Source organism: Nicotiana tabacum, chromosome 6 (assembly GCF_000715075.1).
Source record: "Nicotiana tabacum cultivar K326 chromosome 6, ASM71507v2, whole genome shotgun sequence".
Classification (NCBI taxonomy): Eukaryota; Viridiplantae; Streptophyta; class Magnoliopsida; order Solanales; family Solanaceae; genus Nicotiana; species Nicotiana tabacum.
In genome coordinates, this window is record NC_134085.1 from 155,182,221 (window position 1) to 155,194,343 (window position 12,123).

General features: G+C 35.7%; 1 protein-coding gene across 2 annotated transcripts; it reads right to left on the reverse strand.

Annotated features, from left to right (window-relative positions):
* Nucleotides 1-1,776: 1,776 nt before the first annotated feature.
* On the reverse strand, nucleotides 1,777-11,033 carry LOC107824878 (uncharacterized). 2 transcript variants are annotated; one of them, XM_016651683.2, is made up of 13 exons: nucleotides 10,839-11,033; nucleotides 10,161-10,248; nucleotides 9,384-9,456; nucleotides 8,911-9,291; nucleotides 8,612-8,826; nucleotides 6,503-6,820; nucleotides 6,105-6,315; nucleotides 4,864-4,956; nucleotides 4,662-4,753; nucleotides 4,303-4,420; nucleotides 4,108-4,193; nucleotides 2,929-2,980; nucleotides 1,777-2,813 (listed from the first exon to the last, which is right to left on the reverse strand). In XM_016651683.2, the coding sequence occupies exons 3-13, from the start codon at nucleotides 9,390-9,392 to the stop codon at nucleotides 2,301-2,303; spliced, it is 2,088 nt and encodes a 695-aa protein (XP_016507169.1). In that variant the 5' UTR covers nucleotides 9,393-9,456; nucleotides 10,161-10,248; nucleotides 10,839-11,033; the 3' UTR covers nucleotides 1,777-2,300. The 2 variants fall into 2 exon arrangements, with proteins under 2 accessions (XP_016507169.1, XP_016507171.1); XM_016651685.2 differs by lacking the exon at nucleotides 10,161-10,248 and having other exon boundaries at nucleotides 10,839-10,979.
* Between the last annotated feature and the right edge of the window lie 1,090 nt (nucleotides 11,034-12,123).

The window sequence follows — 12,123 nt, forward strand, 5'->3', positions numbered from 1 at the left end:
TGTTTCAACCATCAGCTTGAGGGAGGGTGTTGAAATGTTAGTTATAGTGTTAGAATGTACAACTGGATGTCAGCTATGCTAAGTTAGTGGAGCATTAGTTAGTTAAGTAGGTACTTAACTAATAGCTTAGGTAGTATGTGCGTGTGTGTGTGAATATATATATATATATATATATATATATATATATATATATATATATATACACACACACCAATGTACAATGTAATAACCAATTTAACAGAAAATTAAGAGAATCACTTGGTCTCTGTGTAACTGCTTCTTCACCTCCATAGTTCAGCAGCTCAATCTAGATCTAGGATTTCATCAATAATTATGTTATCCAATGCTTGGAATGTAAAATTGTATTCTTTTAACATAAATCCTCAACTGGACTAATTGGAATTTCCACAGTCTATCGACTATCAATGACATGACATTCACGTATTTAATTCACACAAGTTTTCTCTTATCTCAGGAAAAACTGACAGTGCAACATGCCACCAAGGGGTTAGACTCATATTTAACAACCGTTAAGGGAGTTGAGGTCGGGGAAGGACAGTAGGGAAAGCAAGGATAGCAGTTTCATCTATTACTTATGGGAGATCAATATAATGTGCATGTCATTTTAAAACTGTAATCGATGTCCTCTAGGGATCGCTAAAAGTCATTAAATAACTTATTAAGTAGATCATTTTCTTAGTAGCCTGCACTCGTCTTGAACTTTCTTAGTCCAGACCTTAGGTGGCTGTAGTTGTATGGTTTATGTTTTTGACTTTTATGTTTCATCAGCTTCTAAGTTTTCTATGTTTTCTTTGTCAAATTCATATATGTTAACTTTAATTTATAGTTTCATATTTAAATTGAAGTAGTTTTTATAGACCCGTCAAATAATTTTGTATAGCATGTTAGAAGAAGATCATGAAGATACTTCTGTTTTCAATCAATAGGATTAAAATCTGTGTGAACTATTTTAATATTTGATATTTTTAAAAAGGAAATTGATTAGTTTTTACGTCTCTGTATATGGCTAATTGAAAGCACCATAAGTGGTTATTAAATTAACGTTTTGAGGAAGACATTAGAATCAGTGGTAACTTCAAATCCAATGACTTGCTCAAGAATAACGAGCAATTTTGTGTGTTATAAAGATTTTGTTCTTGTACACATTAAAGTCCAAAAATGAGGTACGATTATTTGAGAAAGGATAATCAACCCTGAGAAAATGTTTATTTTAAGGCACGATAAAGTCTTTTGTATAATTCTAACGAATTAAATACTTCTATATGCATGCATAGACTTATATTATTTTTATGCTTTATTGAAGTTTACTTTTAGCAATTTAGATGATCTGAGTAATTCACATATAATGTAGTCTGAATTTACATCGCAAGAAGCGCGGACTAGTTAATCATACCAGGCATACGAATTTTCAGAAGTCAAACCAAACAATTGACACCTTGTAGGGTTGTACCGTCGGCTTTTTCTGGATCTCTAGTTCACTTCTCTTTACAGAAGAAATGCAGATTTTGTAAGCTCCAATTGAAACCGAATATTCTCACGTTGCCGCATTTGAGACAAATGACATATAGTCCCATCTTCCACGCAGCATCTTCAAATATGATTTACTGTATATTTTAAGATCAATTTACTGTAGCTGCAAATTTTGTCTTTTAACTAATTAATGCATAAATGAGATTTATCATGAAAATACAAACCCTTTTTTATCAACGAGCAAGTGAGAGAAAAAGAGACATAAAATCCAAGATAAAACTTAAATGGCATTAAGAAACTGAAAATTTGCATTTTCTTAAATATTTTACTGTTGTACTTGTACATATTAGTATATCTCATTTTTTGCACCTTTGGTTTCAAATTGGAATGATCTGAAATAACTATACAAACTTGAAACATCTTCAGCCCCTAACCTTATATCAACCACTATTGGAGCATTACAACTTATAGACAATTTCAATTTAACATCCGCATTTCAACTTAGTTTATCTGGAATCTGCTCTTTCAAATTAATAGCCCTTCAATCAATTATCACAGAAAAAGGTACTTGAAACTTAGAGGAGATAGCTGAGAAAGCAAAGGGAACAGGAAGCCAATTGTCACCACCAGAACAATATTAGCATACATATTGACAATATGCATTTTTTCCCTTCCAACATCCATTCACGAGACACCTTTCATTGTTTCAACTCCCAGTTCAATAAATAATTTCCCCCCTCGAAGCTGGAAAGCGATCAGTCAATTTCTTAAACCATTGGCATCTAGGGACATAGAAGGGCCACCTTTTATCAAATAGAAACTAAAGTGCTACGAACAGCCTCAGAAACCAGGGAAGCTGTGTTCTCATCAGCAACGCTTATCATGGTTCGTGTTGCTGTAACCTCTATTAAGGCTTCATTGGGCTCCGAGATGCATACAATTGATACGTTTTCTGATCCATTAGTAATCTGGGCATGCTGTGCAGTTGCTTTCATCCCCATCTTCTTTAGGGCCATCAGAAGGGAGTTCAAGTCAACTCTACCCAGAAATAACAATGGCCTATCTTGTGAAGAAAGCACTTGCTTCTTTCCAAGAACTAACTGATGTTTTCCCTGCTCAACGAGCAACTCTCCCTTTAATCTTACAATATTATTTTCTTGTATTACTTTTGTATAATTGAGCAGCTCAGGAGCCAAGTCCATGGCGATGTACATATCTGCATTATTTAACTTAGGTATAACTACAGTTTCATTTTCAGAGAAATAACTGACTGAAATTGTGGGGTTCCAACAGCTAATATGGGACCTCAAACCCTCAGGAACCTGAAATAAGCAAAAGAGGTAGTAGTTAAGAGAGCATGAATGACAGTTCAGTATCTTGGAGCAGAAAATTTGGGGTTGGGGTTGGGGTTTGTGGGGGAGGAGAGAGGGGGGCTACCAGCACATGTTTAGGTTGTAGTATCTTTAGTAAAGGTATAGCTCTCTTTAGCCTGCAAAATAGAAAATGAAGTTTGTATTTGTAATGACTAGAAGCCAGATGGTAATTAAAGAGCTATGAATTTGTAGTAATTGAAATAGAAATAAAAAATAATGTCTATTGTGTGAACTTAATAATTAAAACTAAAGAAAATGAGGAGTCTTCACTGTGAAATCTAGTTATGAACTGTTACAAGAACAGTCTCAAAAAGCTTAGTAATCTTCCTCGGAATATGTTGTGGAAAACTAAAGCTCCAACTAAAGTAGCATGTTTTGGGTGGTTTGCTACATATGGTGCTTGCCTGACACAAGATAACTTACAGAAAAAGGAGTCTTAGCCTCTGTAACAGGTGTTTATGTGAACGCTCTTTTGAAACTGTTAAATAATTTGCTGCTGCTTTATAAACAAACATGGAGGATATGGTCCCTATTCCTAAACATCTTTGATGTTCATTAGGTGATTCAGAAAGCTTCAGAGATTTACTACACTGCTGGCAAGGTCAAAGAATGGAAAGAAGACTGAAGAAGATCTGGAGATCAATTCCTTTATGTATCATAAGGACAGTGTGACATGAGAGAAACAGAAGATGTTTTGAAGGAAGAAAGGAGATGATTGCCTCTGTATTATTCAGATGTTTGCCAAATTTGTTTTGCTGGCATAGAGAAAATACTGTGATTGGTATGTCTGATTTTATGGAACCGCTTGATTCTGTTTTTATGTGGCAGATGATGTAATCTTGAACTTCGTAACCTTTTGCTGTACCCTTACTGCTTTATCAACAAAACGCTTTACCTTATCAAAAACAAAACACTTAAAGGGGGGATGGTATGTAAACTATCCAAGAGTACAGCCATGCGCATCTAATGGGTTCTTTTCTAATTCTCAAAACTCGCCTATAAACTACCTAAAAAAGATAATCAATCATATGGTAAGCAGCCAAGTGACTTTAGATCAAACATTGTGGACCCTTCCAAGAAGCATCTTGTACTTTTGTTTTTTCCTAAGGCACCTCTTAATAATAGTTCTAGCAAATTCAGCGAAGTCCAACAGAACTTATAGAGCACCAAAAGGATAAAGAGCTAAAAGCCAGACAGGCGCTGTCTGCTTCACATGAGAGAGGATCAAAAAAAGTTTGCTTACTTTATTCCAGAGATGAATGAACATTGAAGGACCTTCATTGAAATTGGCTTGAAAGGCAAAAAAGCCAAATTGATATCAGCTCCTTCCTGTGAAATGTGAAACATTGACCTCAATAATATCGTCAAGCTTGACATTAGTCATACAACCAGATACACGAGATTTGTGAATGTGAAAAGTCATATAGCTGGCATGCACCTCCATAATAAGCAAAGAGTTAGGATCGGCACACCAACGTTGAAGGAGATGAACAACAGGGCCAAGTCGCAAACTCCAGTGAGGACAAAATGCTATGCAAGGTTCCTGCCAACTTGTTCTGAGCATATATATTAGACTAGGCCATTGATGTTGATGGTAACAGCAGCTCCAATAACATTTCTTTTCTTTCTTTTTTCATAACCAAAGACAACAGTGAAGTCAAAAGATGTAAAAGGATAGAAACGGTGTAACAAAGCCAAAATAGCGTCTACAGTAAGATGATTAAGATTATTAAGCAGGTTACTATGCTCATTCTTTGTAGCTTATATTTCGACATGAGGAGACAGAATATATCTTACAGGAATTTCGATGAATGAATTGCAGGAGATACCAAGAGCTTTTTTTCCTTTGACAGCTGAATATGAGTGAATAGAGGTTGCCCAGAATAGAGCTGTGGACCCACACATAAAACAAAAAGAAATGCATAATATCTACTTGCTCAGCTTTATGTTTTAACAACAAAAGGATTAGATTCACAGTGATTATCAGTTAATGTAGTACTCTTTCTTGACGTTGACCGCACAGCCATTCAGGTATGATATTGGAAAATGCCAATAACTCTTCTGCCGCAGAAGAAACAAAATATATAGGAACCTACACAGCACAAAAACACCCAGTTTAAATACATATAAAACATATTTCAGCTGAAGCAAATTTAGGTATCCGCAACTAAGTGTGCAAAAATTATAAATGAAAGGAAGCAAAACTTGAGAATTGGAAGATTCTTGTCCATGTGTATTGATCAGAGACGGATTCAAAATATATCTTTAATAACGGGTGGCAATAGTCCACGATTGTGTATAATATCTAGGAAATACGAATCTCTCGATGTTCATTCCTTCCTACCATCAGGATTACAATTAGTATAACTATGAATTTATATCTCCAACAGCAATATCAACAAACAACATTGGAAGGGATGGGGGAAATGCTATTGATCTCTCGTCACTGAAAGTATACTCAAGTTTCATACCGATCGAAAAAGAAGTATACTCGTGTTTCAGTAAATTCTTGGAAATCCTTGAATTTTCCAAGTAAATGAAGACTCAAATTCTAATAAATTATGAAGATGAAGATGAAGAGAAGAGAAGAGAAAATCTTTGTTTGAACTTTGAAATATCCGGCTAACAATATAAGTACTCATTATATAGGAGTTTTGAGCTACATGAAATAAAGGCACGTTTCCTAACTTTTGAGATTCTTTCTTTGATTGTTACCTAACACTTGAGATTTTTAATTATGAAATAATGATCAAGATAGCATACACTTGACTAACATAATAATTAAGAATATTCTATATTATTCTTAATGATTCTCTTCAACACGCTCCCAAATTCAAAATAGAAAAACAACCGAAGTTTGTATATTTCGAAAACAAGAACATTTAAAAAGAATTACTGGAGTAGCAAATAATTGTCTGAATAGCATATTGTGTAGCCAAATAATGAACAGTCATCAGAAAGAATAAATTGTGCTGAAAATCTTTCCACAGGATGTTTACTTGCCTAGGATCATAATACAGAGATTTCTATGAGATGAATCACAATATACCACCCAAAAAAAATGTGAACTCAAAATTAAAAAAATCTTTAATATATAATACCCTCATGATTTAATATTTTTATAATATACTTTATTTTTATATACTAAAGCAAGCCGCCTTACTTTAAGAGTATTTTTGTCATTTTAGGTGATCATATCCAGCAAACGTGCTGAATACATGTGCAATTTTTACACCATACCTTCAAATTTGAAGATTCTAGTGAAAGTGATACATGTTCCAATAGCTTCAACATGACTCCAGGCCGTCCAATAGGAATAAGGACTGATCCTCCGTCATTAATAGAGTCCAAAGCACATGAACATATAAAAGATACTTTGTCCATCTCTTCTGAGTACTCATCTGAATCAAGCCAGGACTCAGTTATTGTTTCCCAACAACTACCAGTATCACTGCACATGTTTCAAGTTTCAAAGCTCATGACTTCCCCTTCCAGAAAATATGTAAATGATACGGAGGAAGATGAATAAAGGATGAATCAGAAAATGGATGGAGAACAAGAGAAGACTGCTCACCTATGCATGCCGGACAGCTTCAGTTATATGTATAATATTCCAGAATAATACAAAAGGAATGTACCTTGGATAGGAACTGGCAGTAGCAGGAGGGAAATCATTCTTTTCACTATCAACATCATTGCAGGCTGTGAAGTCTGAATATAATAGAACATCACTTCCTTCAAGAGCTTTGTAATCAAAACTGGATGCAGTTGTTGATGCAAAAACTGAGCCAGAAAGATATGTGATGCTTCCTTTTGGACTTAGGATATTCCAATTACATGCACCTATCTCCAAACCAGAGCTGAACGCTTTTATGGTCAATGTGCCATTATAGCAGGCTTCTTCAGCATACTTAAGGGATTGAACCTTCTCCATGCAACCCCTGATATCAGCTGCACTGAAAAATTTTCCCATCACTTTTGCAGATCATATAAAGATCAACCCATAACAAACACAGAGCTTCAAAGTCTCCGCTTCATTTTTCATTTTTCGACTACTGGCTATGTGAACCAGGGTCCTTTTCTTTAAGACTGGGATGAATAGTCAAATTCTGTATAAAAAACGTCTAACTGTCCATTTCCAAGTCAGTAAGTTTGTAACTGAAAAATAAATGCATCCACATGTAACTATATATAGGTACTGAGAAGGAACTGACTCCTATTTACTTCCACTACCATACCAAATTGAAGGTCTCGCTATTTTCATGTCTCAGTTTAATGTCCCCTCCGATGAGCAGATATCTAATTTGCAAAAGCACAACTCCTTACAACTTCATAGAAATCATAACAGACTATTCACTAACTTAAACCAGTAAATTTGATATAGAATGAAAGTAGCCTATGTTTATATTGGTGAAAAAAATTCTGAGACACCTGCAATCATGTATTCTCAGTTTCTTACGGTATGTTATTTCTATGCTTCTGTATCAAGAAGAACATTTACATCCAAGTCCATCCTACAAAAAAAGCACAACAAGCATCTAAAAACTTAGGCATAAGTAGCAGAGTAATATCTAGTAAGTAAACGCACTAATTGATGAAAGCAAACCACAAGAAACATGACAAAAACAGATCTTTCTATCAAATGAAATAAGAAGTGTTAATGCCGATTATGGAGTAGGACCTTGGAAGTACATTAGCAAGTTGGGAAATGATTTTTTCCAATATGTTCATTTCAAGCCGCGCAATGGAGCACCCATCAAGTTCTAGAAGGGTAAGTGGCTCAATAATACTACACTTATGGAGGACTATCCTAATCTATTCCACTTTGCTCTGGACAAGAACTCCTCAATTGCTCAAAACAGAACTAGCAATACCTGGGATATGCACTTTAGAAGAGCTGCTCAAGACTGGGAGATTGAAAGCTTGATGGAAATGATAGCAAAAGTGGAGGCTTACAATATTGATGGGAATGCTTCATACATGATGAGATGGGGCAGTAAGGGTAGTTTCACTGTCAAAGAATGTTATAGGCAACTCAATTCTCGGAATCAAGTAATTGATGCATGGCCTTGGAAGCTGATATGGAGGACCAAATTACCAGTGAAGGTCATTGGTTTCAACTGGACAGCCCTACCTGAAGCTTGCCTAACTCAAGACAATCTCAACAGAAGAGGGATTCAACTGGTTAATAGATGTTATCCATGCAGGAGGAACCAGGAGTCTATCAGTCACCTATTCCTGCATTGTCCACTGTCCAGTAGCCATTGACATACGGACCATGTTCTACTGTACTTTTGGGATAAGTTGGGTCACGCCACAGAATCTGAGAGAGGCGTGCTTGAGTTGGAGTCTTTGGCAAGTTGATAAGTCCATCAAAAAGATCTGGATTATGATCCCTGCAGTTATTTTTTGGAGTCTATGGAATGAGAGAAACAAAAGATGGTTTGATGGCATCTCAAAACAAAAGATGGTTTGATGGCATCTCAACTCCAAACCACTCTCTTAAAGCCAGTTGTTTAACCATCTTTTTTTGCTGGACAAAGTCGTCCCCAACAGTTAGTACTGAACACTTTTTGGAGTTTGTTAGCACTCTTGTCCTGGATAGAGACATTGTAATGGGGCTAGCAACTCACTTTTGTTATTTTTGTATTTATGCTTCTTGTAAGTAGCTCCTTGTAATCTTGCATCTTCTTGATGCCTTCTCTTTTAATACAACAATTTACTTCATCAAAAAGAAAAAGTGTTACCTGTATATGGGCATCCATCCACCAAGTTCTGTCCCTTCACTGCCTAAAACAATATCCTTTAGTGCCATAGGAAGTAGTTCAAGCTTTTCCCATGTCATCCATTGAGGGCAACCAGACTCTTCAGGTCCATAAAATTGTCTCAACTCCATATGCATGGAAACAAGGTCTTCCATCATCAGTTTCCCTAGTCTGGAAGCTGCTTCCGTTACATATACCTGATGAGATAACCACATTATAAGAAATTCACCAGCATAAGGTTAATTCTATTTATAAATGCAAGAAAATATCCTTTCCATCACCTTCGATCTAAAATCTTTGAGGCGGGTAAGAAATGGTAACCCTAGCATACCCATCGGACTTGAGATTAGTACCACATCTATGGAATAAATACTCCAAAGCTGCAAGCTTTTCACAGTTTTGTACCAAGGCTCAGCCCGTATCAAACTTTTGGAATCAAGAGACTCCCCAACTTCCCGTCTTACAGACTCTGAATTTGATGAACTTTGGACACTAACATTTGAAGTTTTTTCATCAAGCAGAGAAGATGTAACAATTGGTAGGGGAGAGAAGACCGAGAGTGCTGAAAGGTCCAAAGGGCAGTCAAATAACACCCGGAAGCCACTAATATTGACTATGTGGCATGGTGGGAAATAATAGCCCCTGCCCTCACTTAAACATGTCTGCAAATGTTGGAATCCATGAATACATGATGTCAGTATGTACTCCAAAAATATGCACGCAAGCAAATATGCAGAGAAGGGAAGAGACTTACAAACTTCATGGTATGGAAGATTGCTAAAAGTTTCTCGCCAACCAGAATCTCATACTGTTGCAAGGATACCAGACTACAAAAGAAATACATAATAGTAAAAGCAACTTAAAAAAAAAGTAAATCAGCAGTATAAAAAGAGTAGTATGAAGCAGTGGCAGCTCATGATTCCAGGAACAGGTCAGTTCAAAATCAAGAACAGCATAAAACTACATGAAAGCAGAAATATGGATCTTTAGTTTTAACTTTACGGGGTTGGGCAAAACTACTGCTTTAGTGGTCTCCTTCCACCCAAAAGTATAGACTGGAAAATTGCAGATATAAGCAACCAGTTGGACCAAAAATCTAAACAATAGGATCACTTCCTTCACAACACTGATCTCATGCAGCATGGATCCTGGTTTTTTCTAGCTTTTGCTGCTGTTGTAATGCCTCATGAGTCCATGTTTTCACTCTTCTTCAGTTTTTTTCTTTTTTTTTTCCTTTTGGATCAGTAAAGTCCATGTTTTCACTTGAATTTTGAGTCCAGATTTTCTTATTTTCTCTTCTCTTTTTTCATCTCATAATTGGCTAATTGCCTATTTTGGACTGCATCATATAACCTTTGAAGGAGTAAACTCAGACAAGATTTTTTTTTTTTTTTTGCCTTGCAGTTTATTTGAATCAAAGACCAAGGATGAGAATACTTCAGGCAAAAGGAAATACCAAGATTTAAAGAAAAAGATTTAACAAGACTGCAATTGGAGAGGAAAAATGTATCACTTTCGAAAGTGGCTTTACCAAGTTTGAAGTTACTAGAACAATAGTCATCACAGAACACCAAGAATTTCCTCTTGCGACATGACAACTTAAATTAGCTCTCTTCAAACTGCATTAGAGAATGATATAATCAGAAGCCTTTAGCAACAACAAAAAAATGCTTAGCCTCTTTGATTCAACTTACGTGGCTCTCATTATTTCATGTCATTTTTCAGTAGATTTATCTTTTTTAACTTTTCCCATCAAAAGAATTACCATTTTCAGCTTGTAAGTGAAATTTCTTATGCTGCAACTTTTACAAGTAAATAATTTACCTTCCACAATTCTAAATCCAGAACAAATCATACTACATGATGGATATCAAAGAAGTTGCAGAAATGATAAACAAAAAGGGTCCATTAGCAAGGAAATGAGAACTCTACTATTGTTTTCAAAAAGCTAATTCCTTTATTTTCCTTTTTTCCATGAATATATACAACAAAACTTGATTAGAAATTACGAAGAGAAGAAGCAGATTAAGAACGCCAAACTTCGAAGCCAATATAAGTAAGAACGCAAATTAACTAGTAAAAATCATATGAAGTATGAAAAATAAGCTTAGACTTCCATTATACAGATGATAGAAAAATCAAAAGGAAAAGTGTTTAGGGTTTAAGGTTTATGCCACATGAGAATCGCAGAGAACGAAAGGTAACTCACAACTCGATTTCGCCGGAGAAAGCACTGATGGTTAGCCCGTAGCCGTAGAAATTATAGAAAAGAGGAAACCGCAAAAGGGAGAGAATGGTCGAAATATTGATGCTCAATAGAAACCAGATTTAGTACCTTTTTTTTTTCTTTGGCTGGTAATTTTCAGTACTTATGTAAAGGGGCGGGAGATCTCTGTGTTGTGATTTTTTGCACGTTTTGATATCACAGTTAATTTAAGCAGTTCTTCCAGGGCAATTAGCAAAGTGTGTAAAGGTTTAAGGATCAAAAGTGTCCGAATTTTGCATACATTAAGGTCTAGGGAACTATATTTGTTAAGTATGACTGGCAAGCGGGCGGGTCGGGTCGGATATTGTTCGGGTCGAAAACGGGTAATGAAAAACGGATCAATTATCTGACCCGATCCATACTTAATACGGATAAAAAACGGGTTAACCAGACCCATATTATCCATGAATTCTTGCATATGATTACTTTTGGAAGAATTTTTAGTTTTCCTAACTTGAGGAACCCCCAATTCGAGGCTTTACAAATGTAAAAGTTAGACTCGTTGGTTATACATTGGTTATTCATTTTCTAAATGAATAATATGGTTTTTATCCATATTTGACCCATTTTTAAAAAGTTCATTATCCAACCGATTTTTTAGTGGATAATATGGGTGGTTAATTGTTTTCTTTTAACCATTTTACCAACCCTAATGTTAAGTGATATATATCTATCTATATTTATATCTATATTATAGAAACCCTTAAGTCAAAAGTTAAATTACCAAAATACCCTTTTAAATCATTTAAATACTTTACATATAAAAAAAATTACACAAAATGGTAAATTTAATTGAGAAGATGCAACCCTTCGTAGTTAGAGGCGAACCTACGTTGGGGGTTGAGGGGTCACGGGACCCCGTTAACCTCGGCAAAAATCTTGTATATATCTTATGTATTCTACTTACTTATTTAGAAGAGCGCAGAAGCTGCTCTCCGTCGACATCCCTGCTTAGGTACAGGGGTATTTTCGTATTTTCGTATTTTCAGATATCTTTTGTGGTTCTAGCGCTTACACGTGCGCTGAAGTTCGGTGAGTAAGCCATGTGAGATAACAACACATATACAGATATTTCTACTTCTTTTCCATGGAATTTCATCTGGCTCCATCATCTCTTCGCTATCTCAAATACCAATCGAGTTCTCTCCATCGGTTTTTGTTTTGTGAATATCAGTACTTTTACTGAGGTTTGCATCGAATCCGAAACTTTTCTAATGCCTTTTTGGGC

Excerpts from the sequence above, each read along its gene's own strand:
- LOC107824878 (XM_016651683.2), bottom strand. Across the intron at positions 4,421-4,661 it reads ATTCATTCATCGAAATTCCT|AACAAGTTGGCAGGAACCTT; the intron begins GTAAGATATATT and ends ATATATGCTCAG. Across the intron at positions 2,814-2,928 it reads TACAACCTAAACATGTGCTG|GTTCCTGAGGGTTTGAGGTC; the intron begins GTAGCCCCCCTC and ends TGCTTATTTCAG.